General features: G+C 41.9%; 1 protein-coding gene across 2 annotated transcripts in view; it reads left to right on the top strand.

Annotated features, from left to right (window-relative positions):
• Positions 1–5,713: 5,713 nt before the first annotated feature.
• Positions 5,714–26,204, top strand: part of LOC311501164 (triple functional domain protein) — a 68,262-nt gene continuing 47,771 nt past the window's right edge. For both annotated transcript variants that reach the window (XM_084562849.1, XM_084562850.1), the window contains exons 1-2: positions 5,714–5,978; positions 21,005–21,055. In XM_084562849.1, the coding sequence (XP_084418975.1) occupies positions 5,909–5,978; positions 21,005–21,055 (121 nt within the window). In that variant the 5' untranslated portion in view covers positions 5,714–5,908. The remainder of the gene's footprint in view (positions 5,979–21,004; positions 21,056–26,204) is intronic.

Raw genomic sequence — 26,204 nt, forward strand, 5'->3', positions numbered from 1 at the left:
CCTCAGGCTAATATTGACAATCCATTGACAAAACAGGGAAAAGCTGGTACAAAACAGCTTCTGTATGACCACTTTGTTAGATATCTAGACTGCTGGAAAGAAAGAAAGAAAGAAAGAAAGAAAGAAAGAAAGAAAGCTTAGTTCCCAAAATGTTAAACTGGTACCTGGACATAAACAACACTGAGTGTAAAACACTGCGTTTATTCTGATAGAAAGGAGTCGTAAATAAAATTCATGGCATGCAAAATTATCACAGATGGACCTTCTCACACACAGACATTAGACATTACCCAACACTAACATTAACCTAATATTATTTCTAATAGCCTATTTCTAACTTTAAGCCAAACCTTCTAGCTTTAACTTAAATATAACCTCAGCTTTATCCAAACTTCAACCAAACACTAAAGTTAAGCTAATATTAACCTTAATCCTATCTTAACTTTAACCAAAATTTTTTACCTAACCATAGCCTTAACATAAACCTCACCTAACCCCTACTTTGACCACTGACCTACCAATTAGTGTTTTTCCAATTGAGAGTGAAGCAGCTGCCCTCACCACCACCTTTTGTCCCCAATTAACTGGTCTGCAGTCGGGTGTGTTCCCAACAGTAACAAAAGTGAGAACGAAACACACACAGGAATTAATCTGTCAAGATAAAGAGAGCGCGTGTGTCTTGCACGATAACAGTGGAGTGAAAGAAAGCCTACAGTATATTGGCGACATGGCAGTGCAGTTAACCTCTTACCCTTTTCCATTTAGTGTACTTCAGCTGTAGCACACTGACACACCCGCGGGTGTGTGTCTGCATGTGTGTGTGTGTGTGCCAGTACCACCTGCTGTTATTTTTTTCTCCTTCCACGTAATTATGACAGAGCAGCAGGGGTTGGTCTCTCTCTCTCTCTCTCTCTCTCTCGCTCTCACACACACACACGCACACAGACGCGCACACACACACTGATTCTGCCAGATCTAGAGGTTTCCAGCAACAATGACGTAGAGGACAGACAGGATGGGCAGACAAAGAGAAAGACAGACAGAGTGAGGGAGACAGATCATGATCATGACCTGCTTTCTTTCATTTTAGAGGTTGTCTCTGAGCACACTAGTAATTACGGCTGACATTTCAGATGGACATATTGCTATTTGGCGGGGGTTACTGTGGGAATGAAACAACCTAAAGGCAGGGGTCAGCCGTTCGGTTATTAAAGGGACCCACCGCCGATACTGAGCCTTGTTCTCGCCTGTACTTTTCTTTCACTGCTTCAGAATTTTTTTTAACATGGAACGAAACCTCTTCTTTGCTCGTGTTTCATTTGATTCGAGTGTTTGAGGTTTTCATCCAAAATCAGAGAATAAATAAATACCAGTTCACACCAGTGTCAGTCAAATCTAATCCAAAGCCACACTGTCCAGAGAAGCTGATTAAATGAGCTAGAATAAATGAACATTATTACATGTTTCTTCAAGACCAAACATTGCTTTCAGATCACACACAAAAATCAGTGCATATGCATATACGCTACGCTATAGAGGAGCCATCACACACTACATCAAACCGTTTTTGTCCAATGTGAAATCTTATCTTACAGACATGGCAGAAAAACATTGTTCTTCTTCTCTGTCTTCAATGCAAAACACTGAAAACCAATAAAACAAATCAAAAAAGAGAACAATAGCAACTAACCAAGACAAATAAGTTTAATGTGTCTGGGTGTCTCTTTCATCTTCATCACAGGCAGTGTCCTCCCTTGCAAGGCATTGTTGGTAGAACAAGGAAAACATTTACAAAACTCTGGTCAAACCAGTCTGAATGGACTGAAATGTCACAGCATACCAAATCACAACATACAGTGTATTCAGGACGCCTTACCTGCTCGTGGTTCCCTTGTTCAAGGTCAAGTAAAATGACCTCCATCCAGAAGTGTCGGAAGATGCTCCACACTGCATGGCCTCTGCGGATGCTATGATTGCTGATAGCTGCACGGAGGGTCAAATTGCCCCCATGCTGCCCCCATGCTGCCGAGGCACTTCCATCATGGAGCGATGACCAATTACTGTATGTTTTGACCTCTCCTTCTGCTTTTTGCCAAATTGAGTGCAGCTTCATCCACAGTGTCATACTCAAGATGCTTTTCCATGGATTTCAATCAGACCATTCTTTACATATACAGAGAAAATATGTAGCACACACAATACTGCATATTACTGTCTATAGTAGAACTAAGCTTGAGTGCATACTTACTTTCATATAATGAAATCTCAGCTCTTTCAGCTGTTCTAAGTTTACTCTTGAACCTGATGTGGTTGTGTATTTGTATTTGTAATTTTTCCAGCAGTACTGGAGGAGTGCAAAAAGAAAGAATTACATCTTTCATTCTCCCTGTCATGCCCTGACTATGGACGCCCTACAGAACCAGCTCAACACATTTTCCCACGTCCCCCATAGTCATGAACGACATGTTCTGTGATTCCATCTGTAATTACAGCATGCATTCCTCTTCCTCCCTCCTTAATTTGGAACTGGCTGTTTATTCTGATTACTAATCAGATTCAACATGTGCGTTAATAATAACAGTGTGGTTTTATTCTCTGTGTGTTGTCACCGTGCAGAACAAAAACACCAAAATGTGTTTAGAGCTTGGCAAAAGCTTTAAATCTTATCCCCAAACTGCATGTGTAATTCAGTGTAAAGAGTAATGAAAAAAGAGTGACTGATTCAATAAATGGGTTCGCACCACTGAGCATTCGGTTCGGAGAATGAGGTTTAATGTTTTGGCATTTCAGACAAACTGTATTATAGAACATAAAATAAAAGAAATGTATTCATTACTTGGACTTCTGCTATTCCAACATCCTCCAGTAGCCATAGAGACGGCAGATTATATTATTCCAGTTAAAAAAATGAGTACAAGGAGAAGAGGGGAGAGGAGAGATTCATTTCATCCTTTCACTGTTCAGTATTAATGTCCCTCTGTGAAAGAAAGACAGTCCATCCCTAGTATCAGCCTTCCCCCTGCTGGACATCACGAGCTACAAGTCTGCATCAACGTGAGAAAGTAAAATAAAAATTAAAAATAACAATTAAAAACACCATAGTCAAACTCAGATATCAATAAAATGATTTAGGTTTTGCTTGAAGCAGTATTTTCATGTAATATCAGCAGCACTGCTCTCAGTTAATACTAACTGTCAATGTTCCCTGCCTCACTAGGCTGCCATAAAAAGATATAACAAGAAATGACTTCTATATGTAACACATCAGGCCATTAACTCTGTGCTGCAGATAGACAGCACATTCTTGATCATCTTATCTTAAGGAACATCTGACATTGATTTTTTTATTACTGATAATGGCTCCAGAGAGAAACCAGACATCTAAGTGAGCGAGCTTCCGCAATAAAAACTTTCTAAAGTGTGATTATTTGCAAAATTTTTGTTGGATTACTGAGAAAAAAAACAACAAAAAACAACAACGTTAAAAAGACATGCCTGCATGGATCATAGTCCTGCATCTGAAAATCACCAGCAGGCCTCCAGACTGTTCACAGCTGCTTCAAAGGAAAGAGGCTGATCTCCAGTCCTCTGCTGATTGTAATTAATACATTCCGACTAAAGGTCATTTTCACGTTGAGCTCCACTTATAAAAGGACACTATAATGTCATCTCATCAATAAATCCTTTTACTGTGTGCTGCTATGTTTCCCTGACAATTAATCAATATCAACATTTCCACGCAATGGGAATCCTTTGGAACATTTTGTGAACAGTGTGTGTGTATTACACTTCAGAGTACTTGGAGCATGCTGCCATGCTGTGATGCTCTCATTACTATGAGGACCTTCTGCTCCCTTCAAGAAAAGATTAAGTTGGCATGAACTGGAGAGGCCGTGGATGATAGTAATGATTATAACACAATGGCCAGCAGACGCTCCCACATGTATTCATTATAAGGAAGAATAGCTCCTCCTGTCACCTCTGTGCTGATGCTGCACAGCTGTACTTCCTGCTAAAGACTAGTGACTTCACGTACTGCAGCATCTCCTGGACTCCTTATATGACATTAACAATTTCCTTTAGCTAAATGGTTTCATAACTGAATTAATTATGTGCAGTCCAATGGTTTTATAGCCAATAAGCTAGGCCAACTCACCCCATACATGAAGGCATGTGCAAATAACTCACCTGTGATTGTAAGGTCTCGCTTGACAAGTTCTGGAGCTGTTATTATCCAGTTACTGGCCAATTTGGACTTTTCATGATGTTGAAAAAGTAATTGAAGCCTTCATTATGTCATGACTATGCCAAATTCCTATACTTGTGCATTTCCCAGTCCACTCCAGAAGCAGGTGCAGGGATGTGCGACCATATCACCTTGGCTTTAGCCTCTCTTCACTGGCGCCCTGTTTAATTTTCATTTCAATTTAAGACCTTGCCAATTGCTTTCATGGTTGATCATGAGCACCCATCTTGTTTGACAGCATGTGCACTTAGCTTCAGGCCTCTTAAATCTGAAAACAACTTTTTTGTATGCCCCTCTGTCACAACTAAGACTGAATGGTGACAGAAGCATTGCAGTAGCTGCTACGCATATTTAATGGTACCGGTTGCCATTAAATATTAGATACGCACCCTCACCATCTCAGTTTTGAGGCTGAGGACACAAAATCAATAAGATCTTGAAATCAATTCTGAAACACAATGGGAGTCGATTTAAAGTAGCCAAAAATAGGAGTAATGTGGTCATGCCTACATCTAGCACATACATTCTGTAGCTTATTGGCAAAAGCAAGTAAAAATCCCATAATCTATGGATTATATTATGAGTTCACACGCATGCAGCACTGTTGAGATGATCTTCAGTGCTGCTCATAGTAATAAAGACGTGTTGTGTTGCTTTAAAGACATTTTAAAAATGCTGCTCAATATTATGAAATGTCAATTGCTCCATCTTCTTTTCACAGTATCAAATCTGACTGCATGTCAGAGGAATTCACAGATTGCCTATTCCCCTTAAGTCTCGATAGTTTTATACGTGGTAAAGGATTTTTTCTGAAAGAGCTGCTGATTAACCAGTTTTGATTGTATTTAGCTGAGGCTAAAAAACATAAATGTCTTACATCTCCTTTATTCTACATATTAAATGGAAAGACTTGGCGCAGAAGCATCAGTTCCAGCGCCAGCCAGCAGATGGCGCCAGTAATACAGCTCAGAATACCGCAACACCTCAGTCAAAACAGCTGACCTCTTCTGTTTGTATCCGGGAGTCTTTCCTTCTTTCTCTTCTCTTTCTGTAGAACTAAATATGCAAACACCTATTATGGACATAGGCATGTGCTAAAAAGAACACCAGTGCTTTTATCCTCAAAACGTGATCCTTTCCCAACAGTGTCGCATTATAAGTGTATTTATGACAGGCCAAGTTAAACATAGCATACAAACCTGCCTTTTTCATATTCATGCAACTGACAGATTTTACAATCATCGCTACAGTCTGTGTGTTGGTTTTAAATGTTCTGTATTTCACTGTAAGTCGGTCGCAGACAAACTGTGACCGCCGTCGTTCCTTGATGACCCACCGCCTGCTCACTTCCGAAAGCTTACGGAGATTCACCGAGCAGCGACCCAGCCCCTCCCGCCCCCCTCACCACCAGCGCTCCAGCGACTCTCCCTCGGTTCTACTCCGAGGAGGAACCCGGTGCCCCCGGTTGATCGTTTCCAATTACGTTACCCCAAAATGGAGGTCTGCAAATGGCACTGCTAGACTCTACGAGTCACCGTAACCGTCCATGTGGCTTTAATGACGCTTTTGTCAGGACAGGAGTGATTGTGTGCCTTCTTTTTGTCGATTTTTTGGGAGAACTACTTGGGAGATACTGAGCTCCAGGTTCGGGTTGTGGCAGCCATGAGCTCCGGGGAAGGAGCGGAGGAGACGACAAAGGACGCCAGCGACATCGAGGCGAGCTTCAAAACCGGTAAGCCCCCCCAAAGTGGGAGAGGTTGGACTGGGCTCAACGGAGAGCTGCTCCCTGTGGTCCAGCTACGTGAGGGACATTGTTCCCATCTGTGTTGTCAGGTTTGGGGCTCGACCAGTGAGGAGTGTGGCAGGCTGGAGCCCATGAAATCCATTACTACTTTCCTAAATAAGAGGGCCGATAGATAACAATGACCAACTCAGTTGTGTAAATCTCTGAAATGTATTGCATCCATTTCTGTAACTAGCTACATTAGATGGCTCACCAAGACTGTCTAGCCAGGCAACGTTAGCCAGAGCGCTAATAGTCCGGGTTCCATCTCCGGACACGCTCATATATTGTCTCGCCGGGTCATCCGTTCGTATAGTTTTCTGCAATACAGAAGTTTATTTTTTATAATATTTCCATAGCACTACTAACACTCACGTCACCACCCGTTGTCAAAATAAGGACGAGGAATGTAGGTTTGAGTTAAGAGCAAGAAAAACACAGCAACCGCAAACGTATGTTCTCCGTCCAGCTCTGCCAAGACACGCTTCGATCAAAGCATGTTTTTTGTTATTGGGATTAATATACTGTTAAAATGCCGTATGTTTGATACCTTTATTTTAAACTTAGTGGGGTGACCAGAGATTTTATTCTTACAAGAAAATGTGCAGGTCTGGATTGTCCGACAATGGACTTGTACTGTAACTCCTCAGTTTCAATGTTAGCTTCCAATATTAGCCTGTATGCTAGTGAATCCTGAGTCAGATTTGGTGAATCCTGTCTGCTAGCTAACATACGCTAACTAGTTTAGCATTGCTAGCTTGGTAGTGAGTTGACAAAGCTAGCGTGTGTCTTAGAGTCTCAATCGTATATTGGATGAAAAGAAAAACCACAAGGGCCTGTTTAAATGAAGTATTCTTGTTAGTCACTGTTTGTCGATTTCCTTGCTGTCAAAAAATAGCGCAACCGGACAAGCTATGTAAACAATACATGGCGTGGCATGCATAGCTTGGGTGTGCACTGTGCAGCATAAGCTAGCTTTGTAACATAGCTACCAAGGCCAAATGGATACTTTTTATTCACATGTGGTAAAACGCTCTGACGCTGAATTATTCTCATACAATGAAATTTAAATTTTACACATGGCAATATTCTACCCAATTGCATGCACATAATTGCTAACATTAGCTAAGAAGGCTAATATATCAGCAAGGACTGTGTTGTAGTCCCAACACGGGCCTACAGTGATTTGATTGGCTATAACAATGCATCTTAAACTGTGAATTCCAGGGGTCCTTGCAGAGTTTAGTGCCCACATAATCAGGTTATGCAGACTTTACAAAGTGAAAACACTTGTCAGGATGGCGTATGTTGTTAATTGTAATGCCCCTACTTAATAAACTATATGCCATGTATACAGTTGGCACAGATGTGTACAATATATTTCAGTAGGGTACAGTTGAATGAAATAGTGATCCTTGAATTAAGGCCTGCCTCTCTGCGGGTCTTTGACTTGGAAAAAAATAAAAATAAAAATAGCTGGTAAGAGTGTAGACTGCACTTGCATTTTCCAGATCTGGCTCTGATGACTGGCTGCAGGCAGATCCAGTGCTTTATGTCATGTCTGCTAGTGTTATTGTCCGCATGCTTTAGTTGTCTTTAAGGGTTACTGCTTATATCTATGCAAAATATTTCTAAAATTAATCAATTGCAGTATAGTTGTAATGCTATTTGCATCTTAATTATGCATGTTCATTATACACAAATAAGTGTTTGTGCTCAAATACGAAACTGTGATATGACAGAGAAGTGAAACTGCATATTTGCGCACGTTCTCCTCTGGTTGCTCTGGTACATTGTCTTGCGTGGCACTGTTGTGGTAGAACTGAGATTTTGAAGTACGCTGAGAGCAGTGTAAACACAGACAAGAAAGTGGAGTATTGACATCCACTGCATGGCTCCTGTGGTTTTGTGTCTAGTGAGATAATAAGCCACAGAGGGAAATTCAGTATCCGCACTGAGCTGATCTTTCGGCTTCCTGTTAAGGAGAGAGGCGAGGAGCATCCTGTAACTCACTTGCAACCCCATTTGTATGTTTTGTTGATGGTGCGCAGCTGCAGCCATTCTGCTCCATTGTTAATCAGATCTGTTGCTAATTTGCTGTATAATTTTTATATATGGTATCTTAATATTGCCACAAGCCCATCTGCTGCAGTTGAAGTTTGGGGTTCAGAAATGGGTCTTTATTTACCAACAGAGCACTTTAACCACACATTAACTTTGTTTGAGAGATGCAGTGACACAGATAATTAGCTTCTGGTATTGGTGGGGCTGAATTAATAAAGTAGCAATTGTGGGAACAGTGAAAACAAATCTGTGAGTTGATGACCAGGAAACCAAAACACGTTGAGGAGTCATGAATGAACATTTCATGCTGCTGTCTGCAGCTGGCATTGTGTAAGCCCAAGCATATTTTAACACTGGTATCATCAATTTTAGGCCAATTTGTGCTTGATGCATTTTCTTAATCATCACAGTTATGGGCTGATAATAATGATAATAATGATCCAGCCTGTAATAATGATGATCTTTATGTCTGTAGCACTTTGCGAGTGCTTGAGCAGTTTTAGAAACAGCCACATAAAACACAGATAATATGTTCAAACACTAACCACAAGAAACCTTTAGGCCACCTCTGAAATTGCTAGTGTTAACCACAGTCTCAACCTAAACTTATTTTATTGGTTGTATTAGTCATCCCCATAACGGGTCTACACCTGGAAAAGCATTTATGCTTGATCACTCGTGTGTTGGTATAATAACACCACTAAAACGGTAGGCGACGGCTAGTCAGCTGTGTTTATTTTCTCTGTGGAACTGAGTGCCTCAGGTTGGAGTTGAAGTTTCTAAATGTTGATCAGCGATTACTTTTACAAAAATCACTGCAAGTAGGAGACATAGAGAGATCATTTTCTGCACTAACAGGGAAATGCATATTGGACCAATCACAGCAGCTGGAGAAGTACACGTCCGTCTTTCAGTGAATATGTCTGGGTTTTCTCCATGTACAGCACACCTCTCCTAACCCTAACCCTAACACCTCAAACATCTCTTCTTTGTGCTAAATTGTTGATCTTGCCGTTCAGTTCTTCACTGCTGTCTGACACTTGTGAAAATTTCCGGCACGAGTTTTTCTGACGTTAACTGGGCAATGATTGACAAGACCACCTACGATATGAGATAATTACAACTATAGACAGATATTTACTGTAAGCATGAGACCAGAGAACAGTAATTAGATTTTTGCTAGGCACTGCAAGGCATGTCCTGTATTTTTTGGGATGCAAACAAAGTGTGGCTATTGGGGACATGAGAAGATGTTTCCAGCTGCTTGTAGCTTGTAGCTTCCTTGCTTGTAGCTTGTAGGTTATTTTGCCATTAATTCTTTTTCTTTGGTAAACTACTTGCTACTTGCTACTACTGAGCTCAGGTTCTTGTTGCACATGCATCCAAGATAGATGACAGATATTTATGGTTGCCTATCTGAAAAAAATTTGAACAAGTGTAGCATCCTTGTCTTGTTCATAATTAGTCCTCTCAGTGGTGATACCAGCAGTGAAACCAATATATGTATATAAGTATAGAAAGCCTACCACTGTCTTTGTACAGTGAGCTAGTTAGGAGGCTTGAGTGTCACATTTGGGCCCCCCTCCTATTTGTTTTGCTTGTGAACTTCCTCCTCACAGATCTGAGAATCTTGTCCTGACATGCACAGGTTTGAGTGTCTTGCCACAGGCTACGCTTTTTCTCTTCTCTCCGTCCCCAGCTCCGTCCTCATCTCTGTTTCCATCCTTCGGCATTTGGTCTTTTTTGTCTTCCCCATGTCTTCTCGCTTTCTTCCCTGCTGTCTGAGCCTTCCTTTGCCAATGTCTGTTTCATGTTTTCCGCCCCCCCTAGTTCTTGTTGTGTCGTGTTGGGCTTCTCTGTCCTGATGCAAAATGACAACTAATAGAAAAAAGCTTCCCCCTGTCTTTCTCCCCTGTCTCCCAGACTGGAATTAATACCTAGGCGGCTTCACAGCTCTGAAACGGGGAGTTTTGTTGTGGCATGTTGTCAATCATCAAGTTGTTCCACTCCAAACATATCTTTGGCTCCACAGATGACTAAGAGACTGATTTAGTGTTGATTTCATACAGTTATTACTTGTTGGAAGCATTAGATATTATTCACAGTGGCAATTTTACAGTCCTCACTGCCAGACCTTTGTGAATGAACGGTTAGAGGCTGCAGCATGCCGTTCATAAGGTTGGTCTGTATGTTTGAATGAGCATCGGTGTGTACCCATGTTTGTGCAAAAGAGCGAGTGCAACAGACGAGGTAGAAATTTGCTCCAGAGCTTGCATTTATGACTCAGGCCCATTCACCCAGGATGAGGTCCGTGCGCACACATGTGCATGCATACGTGCACTCTGAGACTAATGGATATTGATCCAGGAGATGGAGGCTGATTGAGGTCCCTCAGTAAAGGTTTCCTCCGGGCTTAAAGCTGCCAAGTCAGACGGAGAGCAGAGGGTATAACCTAATGCTATACAAAGCAGATTTCTTTTATCATCTGAAGTTAATGGGGTGAAAGTAAACAGAGGATCAGTACATTGCACATCAATACAAATGAATAAATGTTGTTGTCAGTTTGTTTGATATCAGGTTTTGTATGTATTTTTTATTTGACAAGTTTTTCCAAATGTGTAAGCACAGACGAAATGCCAACTACATGAGTATGAAACTGGAGATTTGAACACAAGCTTCCAACTGCCAAAAGCCCTGTCACTTTAAAGGGGTCTTACAGCATTTCCAAAAAGTTGGTGGGTTGTTATAGAAAGCTTGCTTTTTGGAGCCAGAAATGACATATGCTTGCCAAAATACCCCTCTTTCAGGCCTATTATCTATTATTATCTGGACCCAGCACCTTGCGACTTTGTGTATCACCTTAAGTCACTTCCTCATTGGCTCCATAGTCCATCTTTTTTATACGATCTGTGACCCCTGCTATAATCGTCTGCAGTGTTTACCTGGGTGCAACTTCTCTTTAAACCAACGAAGGACCAGCATTTCATTGCAAAAATGTTTTGCAGCCCAGGAATCAGTGCATTTCAAAGACAAGCTGTAAGATGCTTTGGCTGAGGAATCAAGATGAACTCTTCTCTGAACTCAGGCATCATCTGGTTCACAGTACAACGAGCTTTGTGAAACCAGTAGTCGCTGTTCTCTTTGTTTTGGTCACAGTACACTATAATCAGTCGGGCTTTTCTAGCGAGTGCCCATTTTTACTCATGTGCATCTTAATACCAGGAACTCCACACACCTCAAAGTAGCTGTGCTCTTGTGCAAAACAAAGCCAAGGGAAAATAATAAATGAAAGCCAGCTGGAGGGAAACATGATGGTTATGAGATTTTAGGCTTTTATTGAGAAAGGCAACTTCAATCAAAAGCAAATGGACGGCTGAGTAAAAAGCTTTTTAGAACAGGGCCTGACATTAAGCTAAAACACGGATAAAAGAGCTCTCCTTCTGCTTGAGTTGTTCCCTTTATTGTGGCATTAAAAATGTAATGTTTCAGTTATAAGGGCATTCATCCCTTAAAATGAAACACAAATATAACACTGAGCATGTGGAAACAAAATCAGCTGCTCATGCACTTTGTAGCCATTAGTGCTACAGACAAAAACCTCCTATTCACATATGTGTAAAAGGACGGAAATTTAAGGAGATTTCACCGACATATAAAATGTTTTTTGGCGGCTTAAAGTATTACAAATAAAATAACTGTCGGCGATCAGCTGACCCCATTATAGCAGAATTAATCATGTCCTGGATAACAATCTCTCTCAATGTAGGGATCTTTTCTGGATACATGCTGAGAGCATCTGCCAGTTAGTAATATTATAGAGTAAATAATTTAAATTGCTCTCATTTCCCCATGAGTAGTTAAGTAAACACTAAATCTTCCTCACCCCTCATAACAGGTGCAAGTTCATTAAAATTTAAAAGGCAGATTAGAGCTAGCAGAGCAAGTCAGGTCCGACCACAGTCTGCTGTGAGGTCAGTTTGAGTGGGAGGAAGCTGTAGCGTTTTTTCTTGTTTCGATTGTCATCTGTTGAAGTCTGTAGCAGTATGATCAAAGTTCTGGTAAACCATTAGCATTCAAACACACAGTTCCCAGTCTCTTCTTTCAGTGAGAGGAATGACACCGTAGAGCAGCAGAAGCATGCACAGCCTGTGACACGCCGAATATAAAATGTGTGTTTCCAAAGGGGCAGGAGAATGTCATATTTGACAAATCGCAGTGTAAAACACCCACTATTACTGCACGTCATGTGACCGTAACTCTGCTCTTTTAAAGCTTCTCCTGGAAACGGGACAGGTTCCAAAAGCTGTAGTCAACCTGACGAGCTGTAGCAGTCCTGATACAGACAAGCTACTAATCTCCAGGAAAGTGGGAGGAGGTCAATTGAAGTCTTCAGCATGATACTGTGTTGGCGCTATGCTGAGCTTTGCAGATGAACATCTGCCTGTTGTAGCTGTCTGCCAACCTTTATGTTGTAGAGTAAAAAACAGAAGGAACTGTGAGAAATGTAGGCTACTCTTGATCCTTTAGCTTTATCCCCGCCATGGAAAAGACAAGAATAAGAAATCCTTTGGAGTTCAGTGTAGTAGTGTAGTACATTAAAAATTAATATTTGTATCTAACTATTGTCTGTGCCTCTTTTCTATTTGTGCTTCTTTGTGTTTCTCTCCCCTTCACCTCTTATCTTGTGGTCATTCTCTTCCCAGCTCCAGGTAGCAGTTTAACCAATCGGCAGTCAACCTATGAAAAGCGTCATCTCCCAGGGGCGATATACTGTTAGCTTGTTGGACTTAATGCAAACATGTCTCCACAGCTTCCATATTTGTTGAACTCACATAATCCTACTCTGTGTGGACGGAGAACTACACTAGCGGACTCAAACGATGTATACCATAAATCGTCATTAAGGCTCCTCAGAAAATGTGGATTAGTTGTGACAGGTGACTACGTTCATAATTCGCTCTGTTTTTGGTCTTCACTGAGCCACGTTTTTTAGGTTAGGCTGAACGTTCCTCTATGTCCACTAGTTTGTCTGTAGTAAACTTTATGCCAAGCAGGCACAATACTCAATCTTTCTCAATGTGTTTACTGTTGAACTGAACTGTGGATCGTATCACAGGCTTGTAAGGACTGGTCATCCGGGTCGAGTTTACTTTGGCATTGGAGTGACGTATTCCAGTGTGCAAAGTCTACGTTTGCCTCCTTGGCTTTTTTTTCTTCTTTGAATGTGCTGTTGAATGAATGTCATGAGGTGAGCCAAGAGGTGAATTTCTAATGGTGGCAGTAATAGTTTCCTGTCTGAACCACAGTAGGTTTAGTGGTTGGAAGCACACAGACAGAGGATAAATGGGAACATTTTATGAGGTCTTTCAAACTGATCAGCTAACTTCTAACTGTAGACCAGAAAAGAATGGTGTGCCGAATGATCCTGTGCTATGTAACTGAACTAATGTATGCATGAGCATCGATGCAAATGGAAAAATAATGAATGCAAATGTAAGATTTTGGGGACTACCATAGTTACAGACAAAGAGGGGAAAAATGTTTCGACCTCACAGATTGGGGTCCACTCTATGGTCGGAAAACCCGAATCACAGATGGCTGGCTAGACTAAACACTGTAATTTTTCAATCAGAACACAGTGAAAGAAGCCATCGAATGGCATGAAGTGAAATGAATGGCAGCATCGGATTTGTTCGTAGCCCAAAGCACATATGATGTCAGCGTGAACCTTTTAGGTAACCTACAGTAATACAATCCCTAAACTCAGACAAAAAGCACCAGATTGAGTTTCAGAAGGAACAACATTCACTTCTCTTATAGTCACATGCTTGTAAACACATTTTGTCTTTCTCTGGATGTGTCATACATGGTAATGTGAAAAGCTGCCGGTTATAGTTTACCAATAGCCCTTACATACAGTAGATTTACACACCATTCATAATGCACTGTAAAGATATATGTAACAATGTTGTGTGGGAAATGGACTTACTTAAAGAGGGAAGTACTGTATATACTGTATGAGGTGTGTTTGAGAGCAGAGCTGTATGGCAGCACTACAAGTCTGCTCCCCTGCTTGTTTGTGTGTGTGAGATAGTGTGTGTTGTTGTCAGATCTAATGGCATTAGGCATGTTAGAGGTGAGAGTTCATTGGATTAAACATACTGACCTAATCTAATCTGGTGTTTATTCTCTGGGATTACTGTGTGCGTGTGTGCATGCGTGTGTGTGTGTGTGTTTTTGTACGGACATGTAGTGCAGAAGCAGAGGGAGGTAAGAAGGTGGATTTGTTGTGCGTCACCGCACATAGATATATTTAAATATATACACAAACTCACACACAGATACGTGACACAAGTGTGTATTGGCGTGTCATAATTAACACATAATAGCTGGATCACAATTACGTTAAACTGACCACGATCATTTGCATAATAATTAAAATCCTTTTCATCTACCTGTTTAAAAACAGCTAGTTGAACCTTGCGGAAATGTCATCTTTCCATCAATATTTGCACATTATTCTCCCCTTTTTCTGCTACAGTTTAACAGCACCTGAAGGGAAAAGACCTTTTATTGATTACATTTTTTTGTTGTGGGGAGTCGCACTGCTGCTGCCAGACATCTCTGTTTGGTGCCCGCTCTTCCAGAGACACATCAGGTAAACTACTTGGTTATATACCGGTTTGTGGGTAAAGAGCGTTCACACCGCAAACAAACTGCTCCAGGGAGAGATTGCAATCGGCCTGAGACCACCCTCTCCAACTGGGCTCAGCTCGGTTCAGTTGTTCCGGAACGGAGCAAGATTGCAGTTTTCACACCAACCCAAATAAAACAACTGGAGGGATAAACACTCCCACGACCTACGTGTGAAAGTGTCTCTTGGTTGTAGCTTTTCGAAAATATGAACCGAATCAACCGAATTATACTACATACAAGTATGAGCATATATTATATACCAGACAGTTTGGCTTATGCCTATACTGAGCGCTATGGAGACCTTGGGAAGGTACCATCCATGTGTAATTTTCAGGCTGCAGCAGTGATGTGGTTAGATATTTCAACGCTTGCACATGAAATATACGAAGAGAAAGGCAACTTTTATTGCTATACCGTAGCATGTTTTGTACTGCTTTTTGTGTCCCGACTGGGTTTTCAGTCTGTCGCCATGGCAACAACAGCTACCATGTCAGTCTGTCTGACCCATGCCATTTCTTTACAAACGCGCCTATGTGTACCAGGTCTGCAGAGGCCTGTGCTGTCTCTAAGCTTTTACAGCTCATACAGACAGACACACAGTTACCGGCCAGAGATAACAAGAGATAAGACCAAAGGCCGCCCGATAATAACGACAGTCAGTTTCTATGGTCTGGAAATAGAACAATGAGTTCAAGGGTGGATCACACGTTGCATTTGGATGTATTAATACGGTTTTAAGTGCAATGCAAACAAAAACACAAGACTGCTCCTTTTGCAACATAGGTGTCAGCTAGCAGCTGGTGGATCAGGGCAAACAGAACGAGGGATCTGCAGCCCTTTACAAAACAGGCAAGGAAAAGTTAAGACAGCCTTTGAGTGACAGTTGTGCCTCGTGCACACTCCTTGTTGAATTAAAGTTACTTAAGAATATAATATGATAATGTCAAATGTCGTCCATTACCCTATTAACCAGGGAACTGAACGATTAGAGTGTTTGTCAGATGTGCAAATGAATGAGTTTTGGGCTTTTTAAAATTCTCTCATAGGAACAACAGAGACACACATGCACACACACACACACACACACATGCACGCACATATGAAAACCTCTCGCCTCTCTCCGTGTTTATAAAAAGGAGCTTGTCCCACTTTTCCCTCTCATCTGTGTGCTCCCGTTCTGTAATTTCTCCTGCGTGATAGCTAATTGGTGTGAGCTCGGGGAAAATTTGCTGCTCTTCCACCGCGTTCTTAAAACAAACTGGAACAAGAGAGGGAAAAGAGTCGAGGGGGCATAGAGAAAAATGGAGAGAAGATGGAGAAGAAGGAGAAGACAGGAGGTACGTTGGAGGGGAGCGGTTGGGGGCGCAGGTGGCAGATCGCCGTGAAATCCTGATTTCTGAGAATCAGTTCATTACGCAGTCTTGTAAGAGGAACATAAACAATAAGCCTTGGAGTAAGTGAAAGATTATATTGCCCTTTCAGAGCGAAATGTGTAAGTCTGTTCTGTGCAGGTGAAACAGAAGGAGAGAAAGAGCAGTGAAATTCACAGACAGACAGAGAGGAAGAGGTAGGTCTTGGAAAAATAATGAAGAGAGGAGAATTGTAGATTCAAGTGACAACCTGTGTTAACGGAGTTCCAGCTGGTTAATGAAAGAGGTCACTAAAAGAATTGAATTACCTTGCAATTGATTAGGATCAGTGTGAAAGATTTGCCGAAATGCTCTCTGCTCCTATTTTCGAGAGTAGAAAGAGATGGAGCGACCGAACCAAACTAGGACAAGTCCTGAAAGACCATTGTACTCCTTTTTCTTTGGGTCTCCAGTGCATTCAAAACTGCTATCTCACTGCTGACCTCCCCATCTCTCTCACTTTCTCTTTCTGTCTGTTCCTCTGACTACTTTTCGTCCCCTTCTTCCCCTTTTGCTAAGGGCCGGTAACCAAGAGAAATCGATCCACCGTAAACATCACAGTCAGTGGCCTTTTGTGTCTTAAAGCAGAGACTGTCCTTGAGATAGTCCCAGAGGTCCTCAAGCCAAATGAGGGATAGTTTTATGCAGTGGCCTTTGGACTTCAGAGCAGTACCAGGCTTTTTCATCTTTAGTATCCAACAGGGGCTTTTTTACACCTTGGATCCCAGGAGAGAGCAGACAACATCAGGGATGAATAGAAAAATGGCATTTCAGAGCAGCGGGACTAAAGAATCCTGATTAAATGAAATGATATGTAGAATATGCACTCAGTATTTTGAGTCTGCTCCTATCAGTCATAGATTAGGTTTCAGGTTAAAGATTCATCCAGCTGTCTGGAATCTAAGAGCTTTCCTGGTAGTGCACTATTAGTGATGTGTAACATTCAGTGTTTCAGCTTTGTTTGGAATGAAGAACTAGCTAGTTAGTTCGCTGTAATTAACTTTCACAGGTGAATTATTTAACAAATAAAGTTAGTTCTTAGTTTTTACATGTGTTTGGAATTTCTGGGTATAGTTGGCCATGTGCTTTCTGTCTGCTGTATGAATTAAGCACATACATGATAAGGGTAACGAGCTGTAAATAAATGAAATGGTGGCACAAAATTTTGGAAGGTAGTACTAGAGTAACTTCCTCCTGTGTCACTGTGATTAGCTATAATTCTGTTGTGCAAAAATGGACGAAAGAATTGTGTTGTCTAGAAGCCATGATCTATTGTAAAGCGCCTATACTTTTTAATCTTGCGAGTTCACAGAAACCGTGTAAGCGTGAGGAGCTTTTCTCTCCAGATACCATTTCCAGCAGCTCGTGTGAAGATTTCTGTTGATACTCTGCATTATCCAGTAGCAGTGCTCTCTGTTTCCCATAATACCATGAGGCATGCGATGTATCTTGTGTAATGTAATGTGCCAAGCAACAAATCTCCTCTCAGATGGGTGATCCCTTTGGTAATATGTTGTTGAAAATGCTGTCCATGGCCCTTGACATTTAAATAGTTGCTATAGCCCTACAGCTATATCTAAAGCTAGACTCTTCAAGACAGCTTTGACAGCGGGGTATTGCTCATTGTTTGTGTGCCTCACACCTCTAGTTCAGTCTGCATGAGCCAGACAATAGGTATTTTTAAATGAAAGGGGGTCTTTCCTATTTGTGTGTGAGTCAAACTATGAGTGTGCCTGCCGAGAAGGGGAAGGCAGGGGCCCACAGAAAGGGTGGTCCTGTGTTAATGCGGGTTTCGGAGACACAAACTGTGTGTCGGGACAAGAGAGAGCTATCTGTGGAAGGGAGCTCACTTTGGGATACAGTATATGCAGTGTTCAGCAGGGCTGGAGTCTAGGTGAGCTCGGAGAGGGGAGAGTTTGGATGTTATGCGATGGGGCCGTTGCGGCTTTTGCCTTTTTCATTTCCTCAACGGCCGTTTGATTTGTGTGTGATCTGTTGAACTGTATCCAAACGGCTCTGCTGACGTTTCTGCGGTGGCCTTTTCCTACTAAGGTCTGTAACAAAGTTGGATCAGTGTGTTTGTATGTCTCTGTGTGTGGCTGAATTAACCCACTTCTCTAACGGCCCCGTCACAGAGGAAAAGCCTCCTCTGGTAACTGCTTGTGCACAGGATCTGTGACTCTTTATGCACTCATACATTGTGTTTTATCTCCTTTTTGCTCACACATGTTTGACTTTTGGCTCAGCTACAAGTCTTACTGTTTAGATTGTGATAAGTTGTGGGAAACCACTACTGTACTCTGGTATTGCATTGTTGCACGCTGTGGCTTAAGTGGACATCTTTGGCATGGCAAATATGTGAAGTATGTGGGTGTTTGGTCTTTCTTTTGCCTTTCTCTTTTCCCTTCTTGCCTCCTTTATCCCATTCATTCTCTGAAGTTTCCCCATGTACCTGACTTTAGAGAGTAATTCCCTTGGGATCTTCGTGCTTCTTTTGACTACTAGGCTTTGCTTTCTCGTGCTGTGTGGGAGCTGCTTGTTGTGTTAGGCCTGTGGCATTGGGTCTATTTGCCAGCATGTTCACTCTTGTGCAGTTTTATTATGTGTACTCTCCTGCTATATGTTCATTAATGGATCCTGCTACCAGCGATATGGTGCAAAATCATACTTGACTTGAGGGGAGCCATTTGTCATGTACTACTGTATTGTAATAACTGTAAATAGCAGGCTGATTTAATGGGATACAGGGGTATTGGTCCTGACAGAGAAACTCGTCATCACCGTTTTTTATTTACTCTGTGGTCCTTTAGCAAAGCAGGAACATTTTGAGACTAGGTTTATAACCATGACCCTTCAGTTGTCCAAGACTCTACTGTTTGTGGATATCAGACAACTCATGTTTCTGAAGCCTTGACACATCCAATGTCACACTTAATAATATGGATGTTCCTGCGAAAAGTAATGTAATGAATCATGGCTCGTTTCTCTCATTTCAAATGAGGGAGTGTGGAGGAGGTGCCTGCACAGACTCCTCTGGCAAAACAAGACATGGTTGGTCTGGCAACGAGGTGACCCTAAGCTCAACTTTTGCTGCAGTTCAACATCATAATTGAAATGACGTGTTGTCCATTGGGAGACGTGCGAGTACACGTTCCTGGCAGATTACACTGTTATGTTTGTTGCTGTAAAATCCTGTCTCTGAATATTACTAATGTCTGTGTTTTGATCTTTTCTGAGCCTTTAAATGCACTATTCTGCTACTCCAGCTGAATCTTCTGAATTGTTTTTTTTATACTGTCTCACCAAAACATAAGAGTACGGACACACCAAACTGGCATCTGTGAACTACCTGTAATAATGGCTCACTGTGACATGGTCTGTGTCTGAACCACAGAGTTGCAGTAAAACAAACCGCAAAGACTATGGCCAACGACCAACTAGCATGTACTTTCTGTTCCTGCATAAAAAGGAAATAACTTTCCATACAAGCAGGTGGCAGTGTATACGACACCCAAAAAGGGAAGCCCGAAGAGTTGACCCTGTGTAACATGAATGAGGCATATACTATGTTAATATGTGGAGGATCGTTTTCGATTGATTTTCGGTGTGTTTGTGTTTAGTTTTTCATCGTAGTACACTGCACTTCTCCTAAACTCCATCACTGGGGAAAGAAAAATTAGATACAACGATCAGCCTCTCCCTGTCAATGCAGCACTCTGTAATGTTGACCAGGAAGGACTAATCCTGAGTCAGAACAGAGGGAACATGTGTCACTGAGTCAGCCTGCCCAGCGACCAGCCTGTTTACATGCTGACAGCACATGACACTGACCGTATCTCCTCCTCAGTCACAGCAGCAGCCTCTCTTTCACACAAACTATAGGCTGGATCAATGGGCCAATTGTTGTATTAGCTGAGAAACCAGTGGGCCTTGGTCATGAGATACAGGGTGATGAGAAGATGATTCCTGCATGCACTGGTCCTGTGTAAGCAGAAGGTTCTGTTTAGAAACATGTAAACTGTCAAATTGCTGGTACTTTGGTAAAAATTAACTCAAGGGGAACATGATTGAGACGCACAGTTGCCTTTGTCCTCGCACCAGTGACTTTAAATCTGCTCACGTTTCTGAAAATGACCGGTTACCCCTGTGATTAAGAGACTATGTTGCTACTTTGGTTTTTCACTTTACTGTACAAGCCAATGTTGAGTTTTCCATCAGCCTAACATATGCAGAAACCCTATTAAGAAAGCCTTTGCTCTGTTTGTACTGGACAAACATGACCATAAACCTGCAAAAAGAATGGTATTCCTACCAGAACCAGATGTACTAGGCTTTCAGTTAGTTAGCAAATAGTTGACATTGCTAAACTATAATGGTAAAGACGGAATGCTTTACCTGCTTAACAGCTTGTTGGCACTAGCCTTGTGAGAATATGCTGACATTTGAATGGCTCTTACTATGTCTTCTCCCATTGCTTGCATTTTGCTTATGTTATTTTGGAGAACTGTAAATCAGTATCGAAGATACCAGCATAGCATTATTAGCTTTTCAATGATTTGCTTCCTCCTCTCTGTTTCAGTTGTGTGTAGTATGCATACGTATCCTATCACATCAGTTCTACTCGGAGCATCAAATAAAATCTGTGTCATTCCTTGCCACCGTCGCCTTAGTGCTTGCTCTGGGGGTTTCAGGCTGGCTTTCAAACTGGGTTTTGTAAAGTGTCTTGAGACAATTTGTATTGTTATTGACGCTGTATGAGTAAACGTAATGCCATACTGATTTTTCTTCTGTCTCGTGTGCCTACAGATGGATCCCTCCCTAAAGAGTCCAAAGGAGATGTGTCGAGCAAGATAGCAGGTAAAACACATCCACGTATACAGAACCAAAAGTGTTTTCCTACGTTGTGTGTGTGGTAATGGTGGCAAAGGGTTGTGTATTTCATTGATAGAGGAAATAAGAGTTACACACATGCACACGATTAATATATCAGTGTGATGGGGGCAGAGCATTTCCATTGTAATTTCTCCTTGAATCCCGCTCCCTCTTCTTCTCCACCCTTCTGTCTCCTCTCTCCACTCCCGCCATCACATACCATATTCCCCAGAATGTGATTGGATAGCTACATCAAGGGCCCGTCTCCGTAGCGACAGCGTAGCGAATTTGCAAATATGTCTACATTTCTGTGTTTTTCTGTCGGAATGGGGTGTTATGTGTACATTTTAGCAAATGGCTGCAGTATAACAAAGAGTGAACGTTTTAAGGGGGTCTGAATACTTTCTGTACCCATTGTATGACTGGTTTGTTATTTAAGATTCCAACTCCTGCACGTTTCAGTGGGAAGCTTTAGTGTTCCGTGGAGATTACACAAATGATTGACTTCAGGCAGTCAGCAGTATCGGTTTTAAATCAAAAAACCTCAAACCCCAGATATAAAGGAGGGCAGTGAGTTGGCAGGTTGCTCCACAGCCCCAGGACCTTGATGGAGACTGCTTCATTGCCTGCAGAAAAAGGCAATGAAAACCACATAAATGAAATGACAACTAGACAATGCTCTTGCTTTGGAGCTACTGTTCGGTCTATCTGCGTGATAGTGTTCCTGGTGCTTGCCAGTTATCACTTCCTGGTTTGGAGGGAGTGTGTGGGATTAGGTCTGTCCATCTGTTGGCCTCCTCAGCCACTGGTCTGACTGGGCGGCTGAAGAGTGGGTTGCAACGGGAGGGTGAGGAGTGCTGTTATGTAATGATGTTAATGCCTTTGGACCTTGACAGATGTGCTGTTGAGTGCTTTTCATGGAGGGAGTGTTATGGGTTTATGCAGTTCCATCACTGTCTCTCTTTCTCTCTGTCTCTAAGCGCTAAATCTTCATCTACTTGAGTATTGATGAACTAGTTTTATGTAGCTCTTCAGTAATCCTGCAGGCTAAAAGCATCGCCTCCAGATGGCGTATTTGAGAATACTGGAATAGCTGAACTAGAAGAAGAAGAAGGGTTGCAGCAGCCAGAGCTGCAAGTGGCAGGAGTCAGCAGCTGAAAACATGACTACACAGTTTAACAAATCACTGTCTGGAGGAAATGTGTGGGAATAAAGTGTGTGCTTGTAGTCTTTCTCTTACAGTAGTTATAGATTTTTATGGACGAAGCTCATTCTCTGTCGTGTCACGGTTTGTCAGAATGGGATCATGTGCCATTTAAAGACCCGGACGAATGAACTCTTGGCACCAATAACAAGCCATCTTTTCTTTCTCTTCTCTTTCTGTCTTTCTTTTCTCCCTGCCTCCTCCTCCTCTTCCTCCCTTTCCCCTCCTCCCCTGCTGTGTTTGGGTCGCTGGGGTAACCCTGGCCCATTTCTTGCTCGGTTAGCCTACCCTGCTATTAGAGGTCTGGACGGATGGAGAGAACAGAAACAGGCGGAGGTAAAGGAAAGATGGTGTGCGCTCTCTCTCTTTCTATACTCCCGGCCCAGAACTCAGATTTGGGGACATAAAGAGGAAAATGGGGAGGAACACAAAGTATCTGAGTGGACTTAAAACAAATAAAACAGACTGTGCTGTTCAGTCGCCACTGCTAGAAGAGGTAGATAATGATACAATGCAGCATGAAACACATGCTAAACAAACACCCCAGGTCTCACAGACTCATAAAATATGCATCTTTTCTTTTTCATTCTGTGTCTGGGATCCAATCAGACAGCTGGCCTAAGAAATAATAATAATTCCAACAGTGTGTGGAAAGATTTCTCTCAATAACCTAGGGCTGTAAGTTTGTCTGTCTGCTTTAAAGAGTTGGTCACTGAGTTGTAGTGCCCCTTACTGCAGTTCAGGCTTTTCTGTGTATACAATTTAGACGTGAATACTGAATATCCATTGATAAAAACAAATTTTCTTTAGAGAGAAAGTGGAAATTTTGTATATTGATACTGCATTTGCTCGAGTGGCTGTGGCTGATAATACAGGTACATATCACACCAGATGAAACAACAGATTGTACAAGTACAGACTTTCCTGTTAACAAGTTACCCACTCATTTGGATATGTACAGTGCCAATGCTCAGCTGTTGCTACAGTAGTCTCATTGTTAAGTGGCACAGCCAATCAGAGCAGCTCTTCTTGCATCTTTGTTGTCCAATAAGGTGACCTGAGCAGCTGCCAATCAGCACTGCTTTACTAGGACAGCGAGTCCTGCCTGTCAGAAGTCAACTAATTCTAGTCCAGGCTTGAGGTGATGAATAAGACAGCATTGCTGGCTATAAATAACGATGTAAAGCACTTAAATGGTATTAGAATAGGAAGAACAGAAGAAGACAATGAATGGTTTATTGTGGGAAACAAAGAGTTGGATAAACGGAAAGTAACACTGGTAAAAAAAGGGGGTTGATAAATGAGGAAATACAATATGAAGGAAACTGATGAACGAGTCAGTGTTTGTACGTAAAGGTAAAGAAGTTTAAACTTTCACAAAAGTTTATTCACTAGCTTAAGTTGGTTTTTGCCTTCATGTTCTTAATGGGAGATGGAAACACCTTTTTGAAATAATCCGGATTCAGCAAACCTGCGTAACCGATCAGCTGTGTCGGCTCCTGAAGAAGTCTCTCCCATGTGTATGGTACTCATGTAGTCAGCGTAGTCATATGGTCCTCGCTGCATGCATTACTATCACTGCCTTCCTTGTCTTTCTCTTTGGACAGCATGAAACATGACCCAATTGGAGCAAAAAAAGCCTGAGGCCCTCTCTCAAATTTTCTCTTGTGGATGGCCAAGACGACTGGTTTTGTTTGCTTCTTCTTCAAGAACTACTTGTTCTGTTCTTTTTTTTTTTTTTTTTTAAAACATCCTATGAATAGTTTCGCCACCTTCTCATATGCTGTGTATTTATTTTCACTCCAAACCAGTACTTGGAAACGCACCTAATTAGCATTTTCCTTGGATTTTCTGTTTTGCGACATTACAGATATGGTAAATGGTAATGGCCTTGTTTTTATGTAGCGCTTTTCTACCTATTGGTACTCAAAGCGCTTTACAGTCACAGACACATCTACCCATTCGCTCACACAAGCACACACACATTCACACACCAGTGCCACGCACTGGGAGCAACTGGGGGTTCAGTGTCTTGCTCAAGGACACTTCGGAATGTGGCACATTCCGGGGATTGAACTGCTAACCCTCTGGTTCGTGGACAACCTGCTCTACCTACTGAGCCTCAGATACGTACTTAGAATTTGCTTGCTGGTTGCATGGAAAGTTTACAAATATTACAACGGTTGTAAGCTGCATATGTGCTGTAATAGAAAGCTTGTGAAGTACTGATTAAGGAAGCAAGTGTTTGACAGTATATGGATTATTCTAGATGAATCTATCTGGAACACCGTGGCAGTAGATATATTTAATTTGGACAATGTTTTGCTTTTCTTCAGGAGAGTTGTCACTGTAGAAAAGGAAATACCTCAAGTTTAAAATCTAAGCCACGGGGAAACATTAAACAAGTCCATGCATACTTGTGTGAAATCAATTTCATGTGTCAGAATGACATTAATTCCATTCAGTGTAGCATTCATGAATTAAACAAGCTTTCAGTCAAGTACAAGTACAGTCAAGTACAGCAACTATTTTGCAGGCTTTTCAGAGCATCAGGGATCATCAGTGGATCAGGGGTCCATGTTGTGGACACGCTATTCCTGTCCACGCTTTCAGCCTCAAGGAATTCCTGCCATTCCCACACATCCCTCAGCAAGGAATTTCTGGCACGCTCTGAATGTGGGAAGTCCACAGTTATGCAGGGATGTACACACATGTGCACGGTTCTGGTTTCTCTTGGCCCAACAGCTGGCTTAAAACCGATGCGTCGCAGTCAGCTGTTGGGAGCCATTATAAGATTGAGCCTGTGTGTAACTGCTTTTTAATCAGATGGGAAAGATGGTGTGAGTGTGTCCTTTTGTTGGCATAATTTCCCCTCCTTCCCTCAGCTGACTGTACCACCCGTCCCATCTGTCCCTGTCCGGGCAGCTGTTGCATTCTCTCTCTGTTTTTTTTTTGTTTTTTTTTAACACAGAAACACACACACACTCCGACCCCTCCCTGAGGTGTTGGACACAATCTCTCTGGGGCAGTCTTGTAATGGTGTTGTTGAATAAACCGCTTTGTTGTATCAGTGAGTCTGATACCCACTTGACCCCACAGAGGCCCCTACAAGTCTCAAGTCTGAGCTATGTGTTGAGTGTTGACATGTTCTGACACACACACACATAACCCCCTAACAGCCATGACTATGTCGTTGGTATCAAAGGGTGATGGACATGTCTGGCATTTCCCTCTCATCCCTTGCCCTTTGCACTTGTGGGTGTTGCCATATCAGGAATATCTGTGTTTCACACACTTCACTCAGGGCTAGTATTAAACCAGGAAATGTTGCCTCTCAGAGTTGCTTAGGAAAAGTGGATCTAGTTTAGAAGACGCAAGATTCGCTCACCTCAGCTTTTGGAGAGTAAATTCTTCTTGGGTATTTATGGCTTGGCAATGGACACCGGTTTGCCTGAACCCACCAGCAAGGTAATGCTAAGAGCCATTATATCAGTAATGGTGATTGTTCATAATATGTCATATGTTTCCTATGGTCATTGCATTTTGGAGGGTTATCAACCTTGTACAGCCATGCACTGATAATGAATCTGAAACACGAAGTTCCTTGGTCGGCCGTATTGCAGAGATTGAGCATGACGCAGGTATCAAGCATTTCTTGCTAATTCCAGTATCTGAGCAACATTACTTAATCACGTTAGTGTTTTAAACAGTGTGACAACACGCATGTCTCATCCAGAGTCACAAATGCCAACTATGAAATCTGCCTACCAAAGAATTGGCCACACTATCGCCTATTTTCACTATGAATTCTGAAATGAGTTTTGCATTTTATCTCTAGCCAAAATTTATAAACACACACACGTACAAAAGAATGTCAGAATACCAATATAAAAAAACAAATACACACTAAACAAACCGATATCTAAATTG

Source organism: Chelon labrosus (genome assembly GCF_963514085.1).
Source record: "Chelon labrosus genome assembly, chromosome: 16".
NCBI lineage: Eukaryota > Metazoa > Chordata > Actinopteri > Mugiliformes > Mugilidae > Chelon > Chelon labrosus.